Source organism: Neodiprion lecontei, chromosome 7 (genome assembly GCF_021901455.1).
Source record: "Neodiprion lecontei isolate iyNeoLeco1 chromosome 7, iyNeoLeco1.1, whole genome shotgun sequence".
Classification (NCBI taxonomy): domain Eukaryota; kingdom Metazoa; phylum Arthropoda; class Insecta; order Hymenoptera; family Diprionidae; genus Neodiprion; species Neodiprion lecontei.
Window position 1 is genome coordinate 23092170 of NC_060266.1, and position 24213 is coordinate 23116382.

Consider the following 24213-nt stretch of genomic DNA (forward strand, 5'->3'; position numbering starts at 1 on the left):
CTTCTCTCAACCGTTTTCATCCGCGCTCGTCCGCAGTGGTGACAAAAAGTAAGAAAATTGAAAACAAAAAAATTAAAAATACCTACTCGCAAAATTACAGCAATCGCGAATTTTTTCTACGGTTTTCTTGGATCAAGCAAACTTTATAATGTCGGTGAACGATTTTATATTCATGTTTTCGTTATTATTTTCCTCTGAAAGCGAAAAAAAAAAAAAAAAAAAACTACTTCACGCATAGTTTGATTTACCGCAAGATAAGCCAGCGTCGTGTACATAAAACTCTCGTTTATCACCTGCGGTTATCTCCGCGCCCTTTAATGCAACACAAACTTTATATATATATAATGTCATGCACTGTTTGCGTGTAAGAACGATATTATATTGAAATAATAATTTCCGGATAATAAATTATTGCCTCGATGATTAAACCTTTGAAAATGTAGTACAACGGTGTACGATTTCCTTCCGAGGCAGGAAAACCGCGTTTGCGGTCAACGTTCATAACGAAGCGGCCATTTTGGTACCGCAGGAGAAAATAAACGATAATTCTATACAACACAGGCGGCGGGAGAAAGGGTCGAAACAAAACCCGCGTTGATCACTGTAATAATTATTATACTACCTCGGATAATTTTGAAATTATTAATTTTCCAACAACCAACAACAAAAACGCGATTGGTTTTCGTTATTCCTTGTACAATGTTTGCCTACATATTAATTCGATAACCTGAATATTACACGCGGGGCACGGACATGTAGATATGCATTTCATAATAATGCGTAGATGGGTAGGTATGCCGCTGCTAAAGCTGTACTAGCTGAGAAAGATAAACCAGTTACTTTAGCCGAAGGGAATTTTGGCCGTAGAGCGATCTAATCGTAAAACGAGTAACAATGAGTCTAAGGCACTGTGAGACCTGTGAGCCAGCTGTGATAAATTCAGCTCCACCTTGACCCGCAATCAGCTTCTACATTACAATTCTCTTTGTAGTCGTGCAGCCATTGTACAGCGAGTAATCAAACGTTTCGACCAAATTCGACGGAAATCTTCTCGATGGAGTCCCAGCCTTGAGAGTGTGGTCGATGTGATCGATGGATCAAAAGCGACTCCTTAATTAACCCTTTGAGTCACGGTTGTTAGTATTCTAACCAGCTATTTTATACACATTTGTTTGTGTGTTTGGAGAACTTTGAAAACATATTTATTTCCGCTTTTCTGCTATTTCTGACAGTATACCGGTAAGTTTTCAATACTCGAGGGTAATTGTTGCGATGTAATGTAAATTATTACTGTTGGAAAGAAATTGTATGAAAAAAATCGTGAAAATTGAAGGGATTGTTCACTTCCGAGAAAGTTAACTATCTACACATATACACGTTTTACGTAAATCACAAGTTTTTGGGGTCACTGATGACGATCTGATATCAGATTTAAAAAATTCAAAATGGCGGATCCAATATGGCCGACGAAAAATTTCAAATTCCATCGAATCCGGGGAAACAACTCTGTTCAGGGATTTTCGGGGTCACTGATTACGAATCTGAAGTCAGATTTTGAAAATTCGGCACAGCAAATCCAATCAACGGTCTGTAAAATTTTTCGTTATGAAACGAGGAATAAGGGGGATGAATCTGTTTACGCGGTAGGGCTGAGCAACAACTGAATCATCACGTGTCCAGCAACGTGAGGAAGTCGAGCTGTGTAATAATATTGATTTCATTCAATTACGCTCAAGCGTGAATGCTGTTGGAAACAAAGGCTATGGTTATGTACAGGCACAGGCATAGGTACGATTGTATATTATCAACGAGGGTGATCGAAAAGCTGACTCTAATGTACAATTATTTCTGAGGATATAAGACAACGATATCGACGAAATTGCGCAAGTTCAAGTACTTCGAGTCCCAAAGTGTACGTTGTTAAAAATTCTCGTGAATTTTCCACACGCTTAATGCACAAATGTTTGACGAAAGTAAAAATTTTGTGATTGAAAGTGCAGAATTAGTCAGCATTCTCGTTAAATTTGCAATTAATATTCTCAAAGCAAAAGCGTATTTTGAATTTAGTAAATTCTTGTGGTAAGTTTGTTGTGTTTGTAATTTTACCGTACATCTACTGTAAGTCATTTAGAATTTACTAAACATGTTGATGAATTTACGTGACACATGAACAAAGAGACGAGATTATAGTTTGTTAAAATTAAAAATCTTTTGTAACAAAATCACTCGTGTAGACTTTAAATTATGTCGGAGTCTGATTTCAAATTTTCCTAACACTGAATTATAAAATTACCCCAAAGTATTTTAGTTTTACTCGATAATACATTAAATGTATTGTATTTTCTTGACAGTCTTTGGAAATTACGGTATTTTCTTGTGAATCTAGTCGACTTGTGCAGGTATAAATTTTGTACGAAATATTTAACAGTGTCAGGTTTTAGTAAAAGCCAAAGTTGGAATTGGTAATGATATTTTCAATTCCTGATAATTGCACCGTAAATTTGCTGACAAGTTTTAAAAATTAAGTTAATTCACAATACCGAATTCGAACAACGCTCGCTATACATATTTAACAAATTTGAAACAGATATTTTAAACAACGTGCACTTGAATAGTGCCGATTGAATTCATCGGATAAAATGTGAAAATTTTCGCAGAAACTGGAACACCCTTCGGATTCCCAGACAAACTTTAGATCGATTTCATCCGTTGCAGCTTTGTAATATTAAAAAGAGTAATATTAATAACTGCCTTTATCAATTGCACCGTTGATTTCACGCATATCGCAATGTTTATTAACGGCAAAGAGATATTGTGCGGCGGATTTGCGGCGGCCAGACAGATGTTTCTTGTCTAATAGAAACGAGCGAGAGTGTGCGTTCGTATACAACTGTATAAGTATACATCCATACGATAATACCAAACTGGAATCGCGTGCTGCCCCGAAGCCGAAGCCGTTCAAAAGTTATAAATAAAGTTTCACGCCTGTTGAACCGAACGTTTCCCGACCCCGCGTGCGTATTTTCCCTCCTCTGATGTCTAGCTCTAAAACTACAACGCTTTGCCCGCCATGCTCTACACGCGCGTTATACTCTTCTCAACTCTCTTATATTACGTGACTCTGAAAAAAAAAAAAAAACAACAACACAATGCAAGAGTTATTCGATAAGAACCTTAGGCATACAAAATAATATTTTATTTTGTCAAAATTCTGTCGTTGAATTCATGATAGCTTTATCTGAAATGATGAAAAAAAAAAAAAAAACACAAATATTTTCCGTTGCACTGAGAGAAATTTTTAGTTCCGTTTACCGCTCAGTCCTTGAGTATCTTCATTTTTTACCACAATCGAAAAATATTGTTCTAGGTAGAAAATGAAAATTAATTTTCTATCTGTTATCGGAAATTCTAGTATCCGTTACTATTCTTTCTCATTACGATCACTGTTGCTAGATTTTTTTGCAACTGTTGGAAAAATTTAATGCTTCGGCAACAATAAATTGACTTTAAAACCTTGTTTAACTAAAAAAGTAGAGTAAACCGAAGAAACTGATCTTGCGTTGCGATAACCAAAAAAGGATCGGCGATAGCGAAAAATGTTTACGCGTACCTCGTTTATCGTAATTCCAACGATATTCAAACAGTTTTTTTTAACGATGCCTGTTTTACTCAATTTTTCTAGTTACTGTAACAAATAAAATTTTTATCAGTGTAGTTGGTGAATATTGCTCGCGATTGAACGAAGGATTCTTTTTTCCTTTTGTTATTTGATCAAAACGTATTTTACAAGGGAACACAGGGTCTAGATTTTACGAAAAATCGTACCGTCTCGCACACGATTCTACCAAAAATTCAAATTTCACTTTTATAAGTTTCAATAATTCTTTGTTCGATCACGAGTGATACTCACCTGCTAATAAAAGATATATATTTTTTTTTTTATTTCAGATAAAGCTATCGTGAGTTCAACGGCTGAATTCTCAAAATTTTTGTATTGTTCTTTTACATGCTTGAAATTTGAATAAATGAATTAATTTATTATGTTATTTAAATAAAACAAAAAAAAAAAAAAAAGAAACAACCAAAATGGCGTTTTCGAAATAGCTTATTCGAGAGATGAAAAAAATTATTGAAACAATATCGTTTGTTTTTAATAAATTTGCGTTGTTTCGGGAGGAAGGTCGATCATATATAATAAAGAATCAGAAAAAACAAAATCGCTAAGGGGGCAAGAGCTCGGTGAGTTGGCACGGAATGCCCTATACATACGTCCACTCTGCTCTCAAAGATTGTCTCGATTACCGGGCTTACTTCTAACAATCAACAACATCGACGATGACTCGAAATCCGTCCAACTTAGGTACGTATATTCAGTTAGCTTTTGCTCAGCTGCGAGACATTTTCGTTCCGACTATCATCCGCTCGTACGTCTGTATACGTAGGAGAGTTAAACGGAACGGGGTATAACCGGATCCCTCCGTTGGGTCAGACGGGCCCGTCGACTGGGCCCCGACTCTCGGATAGTTGGTTCGAGCCGTTGGGCCGGTGGCTGTGTCAGAGCCGATCAGGCCTTGCTTGACCGTGCTGCGCGAAGAAAATAGCTTCTCGCCTTTGGGAACGGCTAGTTGAAAATCGTACAACGATTCGGAAAAAGGCCCCGCGGTGCTGCAGGCGAAGGGTTTCGAAAGTCGGGAAGAAGGGTTTCGCGAGAAAAACAACAACGTGAAACAAAAGACAAAAAAAAAAAAAAAAACGAAGAAAACAAAGAATATACAAATAAAACGTAAAGCTTTGGCGGAAAAGACTGACGTAGTAATTGATCGGTCAATGCAGGGATTTAAAAAATCGCAGCCCTTTTCCGTCCAACTGAGAATAAACAAACAGTTGACGAGACTTTGACAGTGCGAATCCGTAAGACCTCCTGATTAAATTTTACAACGCGAATCGCGATTTGAACACAAAAAAAAAAAAAAAAAACTAATTTTTTTTGTTTCATATTTTATCTCCTTCTCTCCCTTTCTCTCTTCATCCACCGCAACCGTGCTGCCCGACGTATAAGTAATAAATTAGTGACCGCGGTGCTGTGCACGAAGTATGTGTACCGAGAGAAAGAGGAGTAAGTAACGAGGGAGGGGGGAGAGAAGAGAGAAGGAGAGAGAGAGAGGGGGGGAGGGGGTGGGGGTATCCCCGCTTCTTCGTAAACCACGACCGTATCGCCTCGATTATACGGCCGTATATGTCAGTCGGTAGAGTTGACGGTATAGAAGAAGGTCTTCGAGGAGAAGATAAACGCGATTTTCAACGATTCGCCACGAAGCCAAGCGAGTCGAGGGTGGATTTATTTTTTTTTCTTCACATTCGAGTTGCGAGACCACCGGTCCCGAGTACGATGAGGCGAGTTATTTGAACGATCGTTAACAGAGACGGTAAATCGGTGGAAACAGCAAGTTGGCCGATACCGTTACCGGAATCCATACGATCCGTTTCACAGGTGAAACAACACCGCGGGTTTGTGATTGTGTTATTACAACGTGTCGCGTGTTCGACGATATCGCGACAAATGCATCGATGATCTTTGATGAGGATGAGGCCGGGGGATCGGGGGGAGACGACTTCGGCGTCGATCCTACAAGCGTCTTGAACTTGACTCAGGAGAGAGGAAATCCGAGAGGTTGCGGCGGTGAAAGAGGAGGAGGGGGGGGAGGAGGAGGAGGAGGCATAGGTGCGGTAGACTCGGCGTGCAGACGGCGGTCCGGAGAACCAGAAGAAGAAGAAGAAGAAGAAGAGGAAGAAGAAGAAGAAGAAGAAGAAGAAGAAGAAGAAGAAGAAGAGGAGGAGGAGGAAGAGGGTGAGGCGGTCGGAACCCAAGACCGAAACACCGAAGCACACATCGTATAAATATCACGTGAGCCATCCCTCCCTGGTTGCGGCTGAGTCTGCGCTATTTAGAAAATCTCGGCTTAGCGGGAGGCCCTCCTCTCCTCTCCCCTCCCCTCCTCTCCTCTCCTCTCCCCTCCCCACCTCTCCTCTCCTATCCTCCCATATCATCTCATCTCATCTCATCTCCTCTCATCTCGCGCTAACGAGCGCCTCCAACCAACCGCCTCTCCGCGGTCCTCTGATCGTCGTCTCTTGCGGTTCCGCCGCACGCGGTTTATTCACGCTGCGGCTCTCTCGTGACGACGCTCTGTACCGCTTGCCGTTTTCCGCCTTTTCCCGACCATCGGTCCCAACCGAGCCGAGAGTCCCCTTCCCGGACCCCGTCATCCCTACCATCGATATTCGGCCCAGTCGGAGCTAACTCGCCGATCCTGTTCCAGTCACTCTGCGATTTTAATATCGTCGACTCTGTTCGGTTGTGCACGTGTCGTTTCTAACACAGTCCTAGGTGGAATAAAAGGAAGGAAATACGAGGAAATAGTTACGCTACTGAGTGCAGTGAAAACCGGAAGTGTCTACGCACACACGCATATATATATATATATATATATATATATATATGTATATGTATATATTTATATATGAAACGATGGAGGAGATACATGATTAGAAGGTAATGATTATCGATCTTAAATAACGCTGGCATAAATGTTTATTGTTTTTCTTTTCTCGTTTCCACGATCCTTGATCAGAAATGGAAATACTTCAGCTACTGTGCAACTGTTCGTACGGCTGTGTGATTGAATAAACCGTTAAATAAAGTGTTTCGTATCGGTTTAAAAACACACTTTGTCCATAAATTATATATATATCAAGAGTTTGCGACAGTTGTTACACGTATAAGAGACTTGTATAGAAACGATAAATAATTGCCGTAATTTCATCGCGGTGTATTTGAGTCGGTTGTTAAATGTATATATGTACAAACTGTGTATATGATATAACTATATTCGGAATTGTTGTCACGATCGTCAAGTCTGAGACAGCGCGGACTTTATAAGTTTGCCGGATGTCGGGAATATAATTACTAGTTTGTTCTTTTATTATCTATTATTGTACAGTTTTGAAAGTGGGCGTTGAACAAAACGTTGACGAGATATTATTTTAGGAATTACTCTTGGGAATATTTATCGGCCGGTTTAAGGGGTAAAGTTGCTGTGAAAACTTTTTTTTTTTTTTTTTTTTATTAATGGAAGAAAAGGTAACAAGATAATAATATTTGTAGAAGTTGAGTGTAATGCAAAAAATATTAATAAACGGCCACACAGGAACTATTTTCGCGAGACATGCGATGCAACTGGTGTAAATTTGAATTTCAAAAAAAAAAAAATTAATCTACATATTGATAGTTACAGAAATGCGTCGGGGATTTTCGATAAGATAATTTAAACATTATTTATTAACAAATAAATGACCTTTCTTTGGTCGAACGTTGAAGTTTTTTCATTCAAAAACTCGCCAATTGTACGAAAATCAATATTTTTAAACTCCTCTACGTATGTTTAAATTTTTTTATTTTAACTACAGACATGTGGATCGAGTAGTTTTTTTTTTTTTTTTTTTCTTCATCGAGATTGAAATCTTGTCGTCATTTCTTCAACATTTGGTGATATTAAATTTTTTCTATTATACTTAAATACATGCCTAATAACTTCCTTAAATATTATTATCTTGTTACGTTTTCTTTCATCCAAAATAGCGTTGGAAAAAAGTGTTTTTCTTCTGTTTTTACAACGGTGTTACACCTTAAACCTTACGATAGTAAGAAAAACCAAAATTCTCAGATTCACAGTCTGACTGTGATCGTTTTATGTCGTAACGATGAATCAGTAAATGGAACCTGAATTTGATTTTAAACGAAACCGATTAAATTAAAAAAAAAAAAAAAAAATACAAAAGAAGTTTAAAAAAATTAATTCGCGTTCTCCGCGGATCTGCGGGAATGATTTATTGACAATTTGTCAAAGCTGCGCGCGCCGAATGCGTTGCATATAATACAAAACTGTGATATCCGCGAAGCCAGCTGGTCTCGTCTCTTTCTCACCCGTATATTTATACTGTAAGCACGGTATAGAGTCGCACTGTGATACACAAACTGAGGAATATGTGCCATGCCTCGACGACCGATAGCTTTATATCGTTTATCAAAGAAACGTCTGGTTCGATACTCGACGTCGCTGTTTTCATTTCAGATTATCGAAGAGCGAATTTCGCGCGTATACGATGACGACGATGACGTTGAAGAAACGAAAGAGATTGACGAAAACTTATCAGGCTGATAAGTTTGCAACGTTGATGTAATGACGAATCTTTAGAAAAACGTTGAAAGAAAATATATTTTGGGGAAATTCAGAGGTTTGCATGAGATTTTTTAAACCGTTGACAAAGCATCGTGAAACTCAGATTTTGCTAATTTCAAACTCTTCAATTATTCCAAAGATGCAAAATTGTTATTTTTCTTTCAAACTTTCGATATACGCGTAACGTCACTGACTTCAACCTCGTGAAATTTTTTTTTTTAACAAAATCTTCGACGTCACATATCCGACCGAGCGATAAGATTAATTTTGGTTAAAACTCCGTCCTCAAATATTTTTATTTTTTATCTAACAGCGACGTGAAAAATATATTTATGGGTACGAAAAAATATTCAAACATTTTCTTTAACGATACCTGTTTTACCGATTTTTTCTAGTTACCGTAACAAATGAAATTCTTTCTCAGCGCAGGAAAGTTTGAGGGACGCGTCAGGGTTTTTCTATATTCTTACACAACTGCAACTACAACTATATTTTTCATAACAAATGTAGCAGATTTCACTTTGCCCATAGTAGTTTTCGTACTGTTAATATAGAGTAAATACTGAATTTTATAAAGTATGTCTTATGAAAAATCCTGACGCGTCCCTCTTTTCCCGTGCAGTTTTTAAGTAAAATCTGTTCTTTTATCTTCTCCGTTCTCTACAGCAGAACGAGAAAATGAGCGGAAGGAGGAATTCGGGTCCCTGAATATCGTCGCTAATTTTGGTATCCATGTATCGTATAATAAGTGGGAATGCGAAATTGTTGGGAGTATTATCCCCGATGCTGCCGGCGCGTGTGCAGCTTTAAGGAATGTTTTACGACTGTGAGTAAGAAGAGCGCGCGATAAGTTCAGAGCACCCGGATCGCCTCGGCCAATGATTCTTGACGTTAGCGAAAGTGGGTTTATCCCCGGCAAATCGGAGCCTCGTCACAACGGAAAACTCGGCTTATTTATAGCCAGGTCGGAACGCCCGAGTTGCACCCGCGTCAGTTTTGCGAAAATTTGCAATTTCCATTCATCCAAAGTGCGCCGGCCTTTTCGTCCCCTCCTTTCTGTTTCTTCTTATACTCGCGGTTACGTTTTTTTTTCCTCGTGTTTCGCGTTGGGAAGAATTTGAGAGGAAAAAAAAAAGAAAGAAAAAAAAGAAAAACGATATTGCAAAAAAGAGACTGAAAGGAATTAGGAATATGAGCTTGAACAAACATTCGCGCATACCGATGGGGATTTTAGCGAAATATCGAGGCGCTATGCAGCATCATCCACCAATTACTTGGCCGCGTCTGATGACTCGGTGGTTCCGGAATTGCAAAAACTTTCGCGTAACATTGCAAAATTACTTTGAATGAGAAAAATTATTATTATCACTATTATGGTTTTAATGTATTGAAATAAATGTAGCATTGAATGGTAATAGTTTCCGTTTGAGCAACGTTTGTATTAATAACAAGGTCATTTAAAATAGTAGTGCTCAAATACCGGCGATTGATTGTTGAAAAGATATCAATATAGTCGTATTTTCTCAGCTGTGGTTGATCGTGCGATTTTCTTGTTCTTTTTTTTTTTTTTTTTTTTTTTCTTAGAGTAGAGTACAAAAATGCGAAAGATGAAAAAGTCGACGCCACGAAATCCCGAAAGTCAAATTATCTACATTTAGAAACGTACAAAGACTGCGAATACGAAAAGTTGTCTTGCGGAACGATAAAAAAATTTACAACGCTAAAATGTTTAAATAAAATTGTGGTGAATATTTTTTCTGAGAATGGGCAATTGAGTTGCGAAAATACGAAAATTTCGATTTTACAATCAGTCGACTGTTTGCTGTTTCAGGATTTCGGTCCCCGCCCCTTTTTTCGAGTTCTTCGTGATATCCCAATTAGTTGGTAAAGGCGTTTACAAATCGATCCCGAGATAAAATCTTTTCGGTGCCCAAAACTCCCGAAAAAACTTATAAAGTCTATCTACACCCAGATAATTTCTCATCTCATTTCTCTGGCGAGGAAAAATTCTCAACACATCGCGGAAAGAGTTTTGTCGCTTGCAATTGAAATAAAAATATATTTTTCAACGTCAAGCTTTAATTCATGATATTTTATTGTGATAGTCGATCAGTGACTGAAATCGTTGAAAAAAATTTATACGAATTAGTGCATCATTTGATTCCACGAGAGGCTGCTTCGTTATTCTATATTATCGTTTTGTTATTACATTTTGTAAATCAAAATCTTATACATCGTACGGTTAAAATTTTTTTCCAATCTCGGAGAAATCATTTGACCGATAGCGTGGATATTTGCAGAAATATTTTAAAAATTTCGTCGACAAAATGACGTGACCAAAAAGGCAAAAACGTCTGTCTCGAGTTTACATTGCATAGGTATACACATACCTGCATGGATTGCGAGGAATTCGCAATATGCGCACACGTACCTATTTTTGGCCCAAGAATGCGGGTGTGATTAAAATTTATTACTCGTCCCACCAAATGCCGTTAATTTCACAAGTCTTTGTTGGGAATTCATGTACGTAATTACTGTTTTTTTTTTTTTTTTTTTATTCACCTCACCTGTGAATTATGCTTGCAAAGGTACGCAGGTTATTCTGACGTGTGAATTTCTGGAAGCAGCTGAAACGGAACAAAGACTGGAATAATTAAGAATGTGAAATTGCAAGAGATGAAAAATCAAATTCAATTATAGTATTAAAACAGGAAGAAACCGCCATTTTTCATCCATGTTTCACTTTGAATCGAATATTTTTAAACCGACGTAAATTTTTTTTTTTGTTTTTTTTTTTTTTTTAATTTGACGATCTTAAACACATATATCAGTGATATAGATCAATGATTCTGCGAGCTATAAAACCATGAAATCAGGTTTTAAATTGGAATGCTTGGTAAAAATGTTGTACTTTTTTTCGCAATAAAATTGAAAAAAAAAGGAGAAAAAAAACCGTAATCTAGTCCTCATGGGAAAATTTTTCTCCATCGGTTTGTTACATCACGCGGGCTGGAAGCGCGACCCAATTTTCTTGCCGGCTGTTATATATTAAAGACGTTGAGAGAAAGATGAGCAGTCAATTAATTAATTAATCTCACGTAGTAATAATTTAAAGTGAGAAACACGGGACTGCAGGCGAAGATTCGTGTTCGTATTTAACTCGACGCGTGACGCCGAGTGCGATTTTATCCACACAAACACAGACATTCAAGGCTTTAAAGTGTCTTCGACTCTTCGAGGAAGAGATAAAAATCCCTCGCAGATAAGTTTCTCACTCGCACTGCAGCTCTGCGACAAAGGAAACACGCGTGTCGTAATCTTTGTAATAACCGTTTCCCGTGAATTAAGGAGAATTGGCTATACATTGTGAACCAAACTTGAGCCTCGTCGACGATATTCAATACCTTTGCGATAAGATGAGAATCTGACAAAAATTGACCGCGGTAAAGGAAATAAAAAAAAATCGAATTCGATTAAAAATAATGCCCAAAAGTTCTTCAATGAATTGTTTGAACGAAACATTGTTTAGCAAATTTTTAGGGAATATTTTTTTTTTGTCAGGTGAAATGAATTAGTTGATTTTTCTGAATACACGTGAATTTTTCAAGAATTTTCTCATTATTTTGAAATTTTCGTTTTCCAAAATTTCTAAAGGCTTTACTTACGAAACTATATTGGTTCAATGCTCCAGAAGCTTTTTTCAATTTTAGTATACGACGTTTTTATGAGAACGTATCCAAAATACACGATTTTTCCTCCATTTTTTAAAACTTCAAAATAGTGAGAAGATTGTTTAAAAATTCATGTGCGTTCAGAAAAATCAACGAACACATTTCACACGAACAAAATAAACATTCCCCGAAGATTTGTTGAACAATGTTCTGTTTAAACAATTGACTGATAACTTTTGAGCGTTATTATTATTCAAATTTAATTCTCTTATCGTGTTTATTATGCTTGATTTTCTTCAGATTTTTATCTTAACATTAAGTAGTCAATATTGTCAACGAGATTCACTTTTGATTGAAAATTTATAGCCAACGCATCCTTAAACTGACATACCTAGACAACTCGACTTTGCCTAACTTCCCGCAAACGGGGCTGCGAGCAAAGCTGAACAATGGTACGAGAAGTTTGCTCACAGGAATATCCCGTTTCATCCATTCTGTTTCTCGTCTTTTAATTTATCTATAGCAGCTGAAAAAGCAGATTTTCTTTTTACGAGAACTGCAAGAGCCGAATTGCAGCAACGGAACAAAATTTCACCCGAATGAATAATGATCGGTGCAGATATTATACATCCGTTCGCCTCAAAGCAAATTCCTCCATTTTACGATGACAGTAAATTTCCTCGTGTTTTATGCAAGGTCAAGCGCAACACAAATACGTCGCAATGCAGTTCGTTCGTCTCAAAATTTTTAGCTGTACATGCATATGATATACATATATATATATGTATATATATGTGTGTGTGTGTATATACACCGCTGCTCCGAATAAATGTCAGAGTGACGCGAGTCCGTTTATTTATTTATCTGGACGAATCGTAATACGTGTGTATAAATTCGACGCCGTCATGTGTTTCAACGGTATCACTGTACGAATTGATAATCATGGATTATACGGGGCTGATTTTCATTTCCGACAGTTGAATTTATCTACTGTAATTATTCGTTAAATGTCTTTTTGGCTTCAAAGGCAAGCGAATTGATTTTCAATACTTTTACACGTATGTTTCACCAAGAATTAAAAAAAAATATATATATTCACAGCTTGATTCTGTATGAGAATATTTTTTTTTTTATCTTCATACGAATAGTAAATATATGAATAAAGAAAAAAAAGAGAGACATGATTTTTGTTAAAAAAAAAAAAAAACAAAAAAAAACACAGGCTTCTTCTGAATACATATTTTTTCACACAGCTTTGAATATATTTCCTCTATTAATTGGCGAATGAAAATTGACTTTTAAAACAAAACGATACAAAACAAGAAAAAAGAAACATCGAATTCGTCCGTATTATAATAACTTACCGTCAAGTTCGAACGCAATGAGACACGTGCGAGCTGATTTTAATTTGTACGCCTGTACAATCGGTGCGGAAGTTCTTTGCCCCATGGTGACGCGGACCGGAAATTAACGGTGGAAGACGGTTATCGTGACACGGACGTGTTGCGAATCGATATTCGGATTGAACCGAAAGGGTCATCTTCGATAAAATGACGCGGAGAATGAAGAGTGGATCGAATTGATGATTAAAACAGTTTTCGTAAGCGACCGTGAAATAGTATATTTTGTAACAAGGAGGTAAACTCGGTTTTTTCGGTATTTCCGAAGACGAATACTGCGAATACGTGGGGCCAGAATACATAACAAGAATATGTTACGCGTGTTTTTTTTTTTTTTTACCAAGCACGAAATTGAGGTTAGGATCGCGTAATGTCAGATTTATTCGCGACTGCGCATGCGCGGAGTACAGAAAAGACTCCTAGGAGTTGAAAAGTGGTATTTTATGTACTGCGCGCATGCGCGTTCCCAGACTCGCTATTTCGTCACAGAAACGGGTGTTTTGTGTATGGAAAAAACGATGAAAAATGCGTTTCGCTACAATTTGTCTTTCTCTTCAATATATATATGTATCGCAAAATTTGTCTTGTCCCACTTGGAAAAAAAAAAAAAATCGTGAAAAAACTAGCCAGGTTTTTCTCTTTTGCTCTGGTTTTGGACTTGGTGTACATCTTGTTAATTTTCCCAGGGTGAGGGAAGGATGAAGAATGCCCCGCGGCGCCGGGGAAGGAGGCGAGAGGGCGAGCAGCGGTGGCGGATTCGGAGGATGGCTCGGAGGGGCTGCCAGAGCAATGACGGGAGGAGCTGGAGGCGGTTACGTTGTCCTCGGTGGCACGAGATACGGTCTCAGACTGTCCCAGGTGAGTCTCCGTTTCGCCGTGTGTCGTTGCGTGTTGTTTTCATTTCTTTTTAAAAAGTTTCTTTTTTAAATTTTGATTTTTTTTTTTTACAATTTTTAAAGGAAGGATCAAAGGTGACTAGTTCGTTTCCCGAAAATTGATCGCAACTTTACAAGGACATACACATATTGTATTACGGTGGTCTTCGTTTGGGACTTTTTTTGAAATTTTACTTAATCCCTCCTCGAAATTGTTTCAAAAATTATGAAATAGAAATCTCCCGAAAAGCACAGGTTTAATCCTAAAGCCTAAATATTTTTATTATACATCACATAATTTTTGAAAGAGTAGTTTTATCGTAAAATGACAAGAAACCTTGTTTGTAGAGCGTTCAATTCCCTACAGAAATACGTTCTGGTCTTATCGGTACACTAATGCATTGACGAGTTGTAAAATTTCAAAATTCAAAAAAAAAAAAAAACAAGAACAAAACTCCACCCCCTAATATGTATGTATGCAATACCGTCTTGCCAATTTTTTAATCAGCCTTTTTTTTTAAACCGAGTGACGAATTTTCACCTTTGTTCTTTCACCGGAAAACTATAATTCACTCGTTGATCAGTTATCATTAACAGATATTTAAAAATAGTTTGCTAATGAAGTGAAGCGATCCAAAAAATTGTAACGATAAAAGTGTTTTTCCTGATCGTGAGTGAAAAATGGTTCAGGTATTTCAAGAAGATAGATGCATGGAACACTATTGTACGATAAAATTTACCTCAGCAATTCGATTGATTTGCACGAAAGATTGAAAAAAAAATTCTGCACGCCAAATTCTACAACACAAGAATAATCATATTATTCTTGATGTGCAAAGAGTTTATTTACTGTTAAAAAACGTATATTTGGATACAGCGAAATAAACGTTTAGTTATTATTACCAAATTCTAGTTTAGCCACGTATGATTTTTCAACTATTAACAAATTTCTATCGATCATCATTTGGCTCAGCTAAAATTTGATAATAATAACTAAGCATTTATTTCGCTGTATCCAAATATACGTTTCTTAACAGTGAATAAACTCTTTTCCCAATGTACAGAATTGTGAAAATTTTCGTATAATAATTTTGCGTATATTAAAAATTGAGCACGCTAACGTTGAACTGTTTGAAAGAGAAAGTTGTTGTGAAAAAAATTCAAAAAAAAAAACGCCAACGACACGCACACGTATTGTACTACATGGTGAAACGGGTCGCCGCGAACCCCTAAGGTGACGAAACCGTGCCGACAGGAGAGCATCCCGGCAGCGAGTGGTCGGGATCAAGAGTCGTCGCAGGATCGTCGGAAGAAGCGCAACTCGCGGGAAGCGGCGGGAGATTCAAATTCGCGGGAGCGTCTGACAGACAAGCCGGCTGGCGGCGTTGCTGGTGATAATAAGCCGGGCTTGGACCTGGCGAGCAGCGTCGCCGATTGCTGCTGCATCGGGCCCCGTTCCCGGCTGCCGCTTCCACGCGTCTCTTCCTCGTCGACGGGGGCGACGCTCGGCGTCGGGGGCGTCGGGGGCGGCAGCAGCATCGGAATTAGTAACGGGCCGCCGACGCTGCAGCGACAAGCGGAGCCACCGGCAACGGCGGGACAACTGCCGCCAAACTTCTTGGCTAATAATAAACAAGGAGGCGGTTTTCAGCCAGCCAGCCACGGATCGGCCGCGACCTCACTCCCAGCCTCAGTGGTCCACTCAGTGTCGGTGCCACGACAGCTTGCCCAGTGGACCAAACACCAAACCCTCAAGTTACAGGTTGGTAGAGACCTCTTTTCGCCCACCCCACCCCCGAAGTCCCAGAGTCCCGGAGTGCACGATCCCTTTTTCCTGCCCCCATCCACCCCCACCACGGTTAATATTACCATCTTGTTTGCGTGAAAAGATTCGTCAAAGGGTACCGTTCCTCGCTCTCTGTTGTATCTGTCTCTTTAACGATATCGATACTTCGTACCTCGAGGTGCGTGACTTTTGGCAGATTGGATAAAAACATCGCGTAATCGTCGAGTGCATTTTCGTTCGGCTGAGAAATCGGTGTCTACATGGAGCGATTTTAGGTACATACGTACCTACCGTGTCCGGATGATGATAAATACGCAGCTGGTGTGTTGTGTTATATATTTGGTAGTCTGAGGCCGCTGGGTGTATAGGTGTAGACGTGGTGCAATATTTATAGCCTCAAGTTCAAAAATTTCTTGGATAACGATTCGCATAATGACGTAAGAGACGCGACACGACTCGCCGTAAGGCAACGACGATGATTCCTAACCGATGGAAATAATTGCTCTGGCATAACTACCGCTTCCAATGTATAACGCATCGCGACGACGACGAGCTCTCTTCTTGGACAGGGCCCGTAATAATTGCCAAGAAATTGTATAACGTAAGTTGTGAACGAAACGGTGTGAAAATTTGCTCGAATGTACTGTTCGAGGATGAGGATCACTCCTCGCTTCAGCCAATTTTCCACACCTTATACATACATACGTCGTAAATCACTAGGGTGGGAAAGAAGTAATGGGAGAAAAAAAAATCGCGAAAAGCACAAGCAACCCGATTATCGCTCCGCGACTTGCCAAACACCTCGCTGGATTTGCACAACTCTTTAACGCCTGTTTACGAAACTCCAGAATAACGGTACAGCACATTCAGTTCAAACCGCTGTGGCATATCATCTGCGTGAAAACTCGTTTCAAAACTCATTTGTACGAATTATTGACCGCAGGTGCAGCGTACTATTTTACTTTTTGAATCTGCTCATTCCGATTCCAATTGAACTGTCTCCAAGGTTTTCGCACCCCGTTGTTTTTCCTTTTTTTCTGGTTTCTAACGGTGACAAGTTTCTACTTAATTTCTTTAACCAATTTAACGTGGTTCATATTCATGGCCACAAGGTTGCATCAAAGTTGAAATATTTACCTTGACGCTATTTTCTGTCCAAATCAAAGGATCTCTTTCCCGAGGGGGGATCAAAAGAAAAAGAAAATTTAAAATAGGTACCTTGGAAACCCCAATCACCAGTTAAAACTAACAATCGAAAGGCCACCGAGCTCATTTGCCACAGTGAAGAAATACAGTTCGTTACTCTCTTCGCCGACAGGAGCCAGCTGTGACAGCAGTGGACCGTTTGCACAGATTCCGTTGGAGTGGGGGCGGAGGGGGGAGCGGCAAGAAGTCCTCTTCCAGCCCCCGCAGCGACAAGGCCGAGCGTCTCCGAGAGCTGACGGAAAAGCTGAAGGTCCCAGCGCCGGTCCCACCACCCCGCAGGCCGTCGAGGTTGCATGCCTCTTCGCCGCCCCCCCAACAGCAGCAGGTGAGTCGCGAGTCGGCCCCGATGGCCTTGGGGTTTCGTTGTTACTTTTGTCTTTTTTGTTTTTTTTCTTTTGTTAACACGGTCGGTAAATTGCGGAACCCACAGATCCAGAATTGCGGAAGTTGCGAGGAGCGTCCGACGGGTCTGAGGAGTTACACGTACAGCGAGGGAAGCGGAAGCAACAACTCGTCGTCGTCGGGGAATCAGTCGAGGACCTTACCTAGGAGTGAGAGTGTCAGTGAAGAGTGTGTTAGTGGTGGAGACCCGGTTCTTCAGAGCAACGGTACCGAGACCGGTAACGGTACTGGTTCCGTCAGGCGGAAACAGGGAAGGGGAAAACCGCCCCTACGACACGAGGAGAGGATTGACAGTGCCGTCGATGAAGGGAGGGTGGTTTCAAGTGAGGGTGGTAACAGTGACGCGAGACACTTGCGCCAGTACAGTGATTCCGTTGTGGACAGTGCCCGAAGCCTCGCCGAGCTCTGCGATACCCTGCCGAACGCCGCTTCGGCTCGCGGATCGGACCCCGAGGCACGTGACGCCGTCACACGACTCGAGCCGAGGGGCCCGCTTCTCTCATTTCACAGAAGCGGCGCCCCCTACAGAAGCGCATCTTTTGGCCAGGTCGACTTTAACCACGGTATGTACAGGAGAATCCGCACTCTTGAAGCTGAAGTTAGCCGCCAAACGTGTTAAATTCTTTGAAAATAGACAATTGCGGCTTAGTTTCATCCTCGATATTGTATAAAAGTATCGGGGGTTCAAGGCATTTTAGAAAATTTTTATTTTTGGATTTAACTACCTTGTTCAAATGAACAATTAAAACGTTTGGCTGCTGGTTTCGGCCTCGTTCCTCACTATCGTTATACAGCCAGAGGAAGTGAGGATTTCCTGGATACGATGGTGAAAAGTGGCGGAGGAAACGTTTGAAATATGACAAAAAAAAAAAAATGGTGAATTTTGGATATCTATTCATTTCAACAATCAGTTGTTTAATTTGATTTGAAGTTTTTTTACGCAAAAGTACGCAGATCGAGCTTCGTTTGCATATTTATTCTAAGACGTAGACTTTCTTTTACTCTCTCCAAACTTTAAATGAATCGGTTCAGCCGTTTTTGAGATATCGCGGGTACCGCAAAATCTGTCAACGCGCAAAATGGTTGACGTTATCCTCAATATCGATAGTTCCTGTCAGTTGATTCTTATAGGGAAAAGGGTGAACGAATCTGAACCTACTTAATTTCAAATAACAATGATCTCTTTCGATTTGGATAATTCATTGTCGAGATGTGAATTCTCGAAAGTCGTCTACTTTTTCACCCATTAACTCGAACACACCCCCTCAATTATGATAAACTTTCTCCCTCTAAATAACCCAAACTAATTTTCTCTGAGTCAAAATAACCTATATTTTTTCAATACTTTATCAACGAGTGATCGTTCGCCCTTCCCAGCCCCTTTTCCAGCCACTAACGACCCTCCATTTCGTCACTGTACAGGTAGCCGACTCAGGGTTCAACCACATTCGAAATCCGAGCGGGACGAAGGCCGCGATGTCAGGGCGAGTACGCTGCCGAGGCGTCGGGGGGAGGCGAGTCCCACCCCCGGCTCTGCGTCGCAAAGTCCAAGTCGGCAAAGCCCCAGGGCCAGCACCACCAGCGTCGACAGCGCTGTAGGAAGTGCCGAAGGCCTTGGAAACCAGGGTCAGGAGGAGGTCAGGCCCAGGAGTGACGGCTCCGACAGCCTTGCCACCTCCAGCGCCCTTACCAGTCCCGAACCCCCCGTTCCCGAGAGCCACGAGCCCAGGGTTGATCTCGTTCAGCCTGATCTACCCGCCCCTGAGTGTCTGCCCGACAATTCCGACGTCCTTGAAACAGCTGTTGAGGAGGTTGTTCACAGAGGTGAGTTTCTTACGAGTTTTTGCAATTTTTATATATATATATATATATATATATTTTTTTTATTGTAAATAATCGTCTTAAAATGCGCGTAAAATCTTGGCTTCAAGATTTGCTAGAGTAGAGTTTCTCAGAAATTCGAAAGGGATTCATAGATTCAAGTTAGCTGTAATTCGTGTCGAATTTATGTTGCTTCGCAATGTGACTCACTGCTCTGGAATTTCACTATAAATCTTATGAAATTTGGCAAGAAGTTTGATGAAATTTCACCAGAACGATTTTTTTTTTCTACGTATTTACACTCGATCGGACAAAGTACAATATACCTACTGTAGAATTGATGGAATTATTGTTCAGGGATTGTTTAGAATTTCATTGGCGTAGAAAAAACAATCCCTCGAGAATCGTACTAGAATTCATTAGTAGGTATTGAAATTTATTGCAATAAAGTCCCTGAAAACTCATTCCCTGAAAGATTTGTAATCGAGAGAAAAAAAAAAGAAAGAAAAAATCATGTAGAATTGATACCGCGAAGTGAGATCCCAGCATTCACACTCGATCCGCGCTCCTTTCCTCAGACTCTAAGATCGAGCCGCATGAAGTTATAGTGACGCCACCGCCAGAGGAGCCACGGTTGAGTCAGGCGAGCGAAGGCAGCGAGGCACCGTCGGAAACGCCGTCGGAGGCTTCATCGCCGGGAAAGCCTCGACGATACCGAGGCGACACGAGCAAGCGTCGAAAAGGTGTCTACATAACGCAGTGGCCGGAACCCTCGGATGCCGACAGAAACAAACTCGCTGCTCAGAGCAGCGAGGAGCGGGACGACGTCCCGGCGACACCGAGCGACCTTTCCGACTGCGAAGGCCAAACGCCACGGAGGTAAAGGATTCTTGTAAAATAAAAATGACCCATCCAAAACCTTGAGGTTCTCCAATCAAGTTTTGGTCGATAGGTACAGCAAGCGACCGCTGCGCGGACCTTACGGGCAGATGCTTGAGGCCGAAATGGCGAAGCCTAGAACCCCAGATATCGGCCTGATGGACGGGGGTCTGAGACCCAGACGCAAGGTGTCGGCCAACCTCTCCTATAGCGCCGGAACCAACAGCGGCTCGGAACCGCCAACTCCGTGTCATCACAGGACCACGTCCAGCCCCAGCAAACTCGAAGGACTTCCTGGACCCAGTCCCGAACTCCTCGCTGAGTTGCTGAGGGGTTCTTCTGAACGTGTAGCGCGCGCACCGACAACTCATCGAAATGTGAGTCTAATAGTTGATTTGTTTTGCGGAACAATGCACATGCATACGGTTGTTTAGTTAAACCAGTCAGAAAACATATCCAAGGTGACGTTATGTAGGCTTCACATTTTGTTCATTAGTGTTTATGTTGATGTTGGTGACAGTCTAGAATCCCCCAGAAAAAATTCCCATGGATAAAATATTACCAAATAAATAAATAAATAAATGACTGTACGGACATTAATAAACGTATAACAATATTGGGAAAGGGGAATTTAGGTTAGGTGGAATTTTGGAAAAGGAGATTCTGGATGTGGACCGTTCATATAATTATTTTTGCAACTTTTGACTGCAGAAACTGGCATTTTCATCAAACAGATTATACGGAAATAAATAAGTAACCTTAAGTAACCTATTTACATTATTTCTGTTACGTCATTTTGGATATAAACGCATACTGAGCGAAATCGGTCTTCAGTTCTGAGGCACCTTATTTCTTTACATCATGTTGATGTGGAGCGACTTTATTCGGTGGCACGCTCGTAACGAACTCACATTATTACCTCTGAGGGTTTCTTGTTCTCCTGATTTTGAGCTATTTTCTTTTCATTCATTTTTTGCGACCGGTGAACTAGAAGCTAAATCAATTTCGTCTGTTTTTTCAAGATCGAATCGTGTCGTTTAACCTTGGAGAACACACCGCGTCTGTCAGATAATCATGAATTCTGTGGTAGGATTGGTTTTACGAAAAAAAATTTGACATTCGCATTTTTTTTCTATTTGCTTATATGGTGGAACAAAAATTACCAAAGCAATGTTGATTATCCTAGTTCACGCGGTAGGTATATGTATGATAAACATGCTGTAAAAATTTCAGCAGGATTGGTCGAGTGCTTTTTGAGATATCGTGTCTACACTTTTTTTACTTACGTCGCTTTTAGGCAGTATACATTAGGTTATATTCAATATTTCACCTCGAAAAAAATCACAACGTTTGTTTAAATATCAATAAATATAATGCGAAAATTATGATAAATTCTATTCCAATGGACAGCTTTCGCACTAGATGACCTCCTTAAACTCGCTTTAAAACTGAGTGGCGGGAAAGACAGAATATAGAAAATTCGCGCCGCGACAAATCGTTAAGGGCGCATCTCCACGCTTCTGTGGCATCGTTTGAATGTGACGCACAGCTGCGTAATACGCGTTAGACCGAATTGGATCGAACGTCTCTGCAGATATTATAGGTACATGGATCGCTGCAGCGCAGCTCGCAAGGGAACCAAAGTGCTCGGTGTTATTTGTAATCCGAAGATGAAGAAGTTGAAGAGAAAGAAAAAAAAAAAAAAACGGAAGTAGAGGGGTGAGGGGGGCGGGGAGGGGGAGTACACGTGGATAAACAGAAACCGATTCAGTGCAAGTTTAAATTACGCTTGGATGAAAAATCACACATCAGTTTGGTTCTCTGCGAGTTGTTTCTTCTTTTCCCTCCTGCTTCTTATTCGTTACTTATTACTTATTCGCAAATATTTATTGCGATTCTGACGAACTTTATATACTCGAGCAGTGTTCAATATCCGAGATTGTCCAAGGTATACGTTAAAAAATTTATATACCTTGCACAAATTGTTCCTGATCACTGATTGTTACCATTCGGGGTATCGAGCATTTGATAATTCAAACCTTCCGGAACGTTCAACCTTCGAAAAAACGCGCTTCGAAAGTAGTTTCGACGCAGCAGAGAGCAAAACGAGGTGACGATCATCCTACTTGATCGGGATTTGGGTGCAAGCCGTGAGACACAACGCGGCACGTAATAATCTAATAATATTCGACGATATCTCGACGTCGGATGAGATCGGCGCCGGTTGCCGTTTGGTCGGTCTCTAAAGTCCGTCGACGGAGGGATCGATCACGACTCTGGGGTAGAGGTTGAAGTTCCGAATTATTTGGTGGTGAAACTTGAAGTGAAGAAACCTAACTTTTATGAAACGACAAAGTTTCGAATGGTCGGAAACCTGACGGCTCAAAGTTCCGTAATACAGGATTCCGAAAATTCAAATTACGACGGAGCAATGTTCCGAAAAGTAAAGTTCCGGTGGACAAAAAATTTTGAAAAATAAAGTTTCACCGAGCCGGAAATTCACGGAACTGAAAATCTTGGATCATTCGTAATTCGGCGCTTTCGGAGCTTTTAAAATTCGGAATTTCAACCCCGCCTCACGTCTCTGTTTGTCCCAAGAGCCGGTGGCGGGCATGCAGACGCGGGGGCGAATCGAGACGATGATATTCCGGGCCAAAGATGTACTTTATACCTGGGGACGCGACGGCAAAGACAGCAGATCTGCGTCTCGCCGTTTTCCAAAGCATCAGAAAACCGAACCGCGGCCCAAAGCGACGATTTCACTCGGTCGCCAACTGTCTCCTCCCTCCTTCTTTTTTACCGCCCCCCGCGGCTCCGTTTGACGCAATTTTCCGACCTTGCGTAAGGCCTGCGAATCCCGACAGGCGCCTAGTTATACACCAACTTGTATACTTGAACGCGTATTTACACCTACGTCAAGAATTTTTTCGCAATTTTTTTTTTCTCATTTTTTTCAGCTTTTGTTTCTTCGTTTTTGCGATGGTTGTGTTTTTTTTTTTTTCTTTTCTTTTTCTCTTTTTGTCTTCCAACTTTTCCGACCATCGCATACTTTGGTTTTCTGTAACTTTGTACGTTTCAACTCTTCTATTCATAATATTTCGACTCAATGAATTTTAAGATTTAGTGAAATGAATGTTTCACGTTTTTGAAATTAAACATCGCGATCCTTCTGTTTTTTATTCTTGTTCTTCAATTTTTACACCGACGCAAAACACTTTTTCCGCCACGATTGTACGCGACTGGCATTTAACTGTTGTAATTGTTGTTATTATTAATAATATTATTTGCGTGCAATGTGCGTGATCAGGAAACGCAGCGCACCGGAAATCGGAACTGCTGACTGCAAGTTATTGATACGTCTCTCCGATTTTTTTCCGTCATTCTTTTTTGATTGAACACATTTTTTGCATAGCTGATTTGCACGTGTATATTAAATACATGTACAATACGTTCATACGCATATAATCGTTATACTCGGTGCGAAAATATTGTGAATCCTGAAACTTCATTGCTTGCATGTCAATAAGTATAAAATTCAGATTATCGAATTGTAGATAAAAAACGAATTGGAATAAATGAACAAAAATTTAAAAAATTACTAGGAGATCGGATATTTGGAGAGTTTGAATGTTTAATCTGAATTTCAAATTTAGTTCTGCAACAAACGAATTAAAAACATATAATAAAATTTATTTAAATTGCACAACAATCGACAATGGAAGTGAAACAAAGATGTATTCATGTCTATAGCCATATATCTTACGCCAATTCTTTTTTCCGCAAAATTGTTAGTATAAAAAATTCTTCCCTTCCAATTTTTGTAAGATGCGAGGCTGGAGGTAAGAGTAAAGAAGATTCTCGTCTTGAAAAGCGACCTCAAAATATTGCGCAAAGCCGCGTGTGGAGGGAATATTTTGAAGCGATTTGTAATAT

The 24213-nt window shown here is 40.1% G+C and overlaps 1 protein-coding gene across 7 annotated transcripts in view; it reads left to right on the forward strand.

Moving 5' to 3' along the window:
• The first annotated feature begins 5823 nt into the window (after positions 1-5823).
• Positions 5824-24213, forward strand: part of LOC107218343 (rho guanine nucleotide exchange factor 17) — a 48297-nt gene continuing 29907 nt past the window's right edge. For 2 of the 7 annotated variants that reach the window (XM_015656180.2, XM_015656182.2), the window contains exons 1-8: positions 5827-6553; positions 13998-14169; positions 15421-15948; positions 17291-17503; positions 17609-18143; positions 19003-19404; positions 19980-20280; positions 20354-20657. In XM_015656180.2, coding sequence (XP_015511666.1) covers positions 14017-14169; positions 15421-15948; positions 17291-17503; positions 17609-18143; positions 19003-19404; positions 19980-20280; positions 20354-20657 — 2436 coding nt within the window. In that variant the 5' untranslated portion in view covers positions 5827-6553; positions 13998-14016. Of the gene's footprint in view, positions 6554-13997; positions 14170-15420; positions 15949-17290; positions 17504-17608; positions 18144-19002; positions 19405-19979; positions 20281-20353; positions 20658-24213 lie in introns of all 7 variants that reach the window. The other 5 variants (XM_046744840.1, XM_015656185.2, XM_015656183.2 and 2 more) reach the window with 4 other exon arrangements.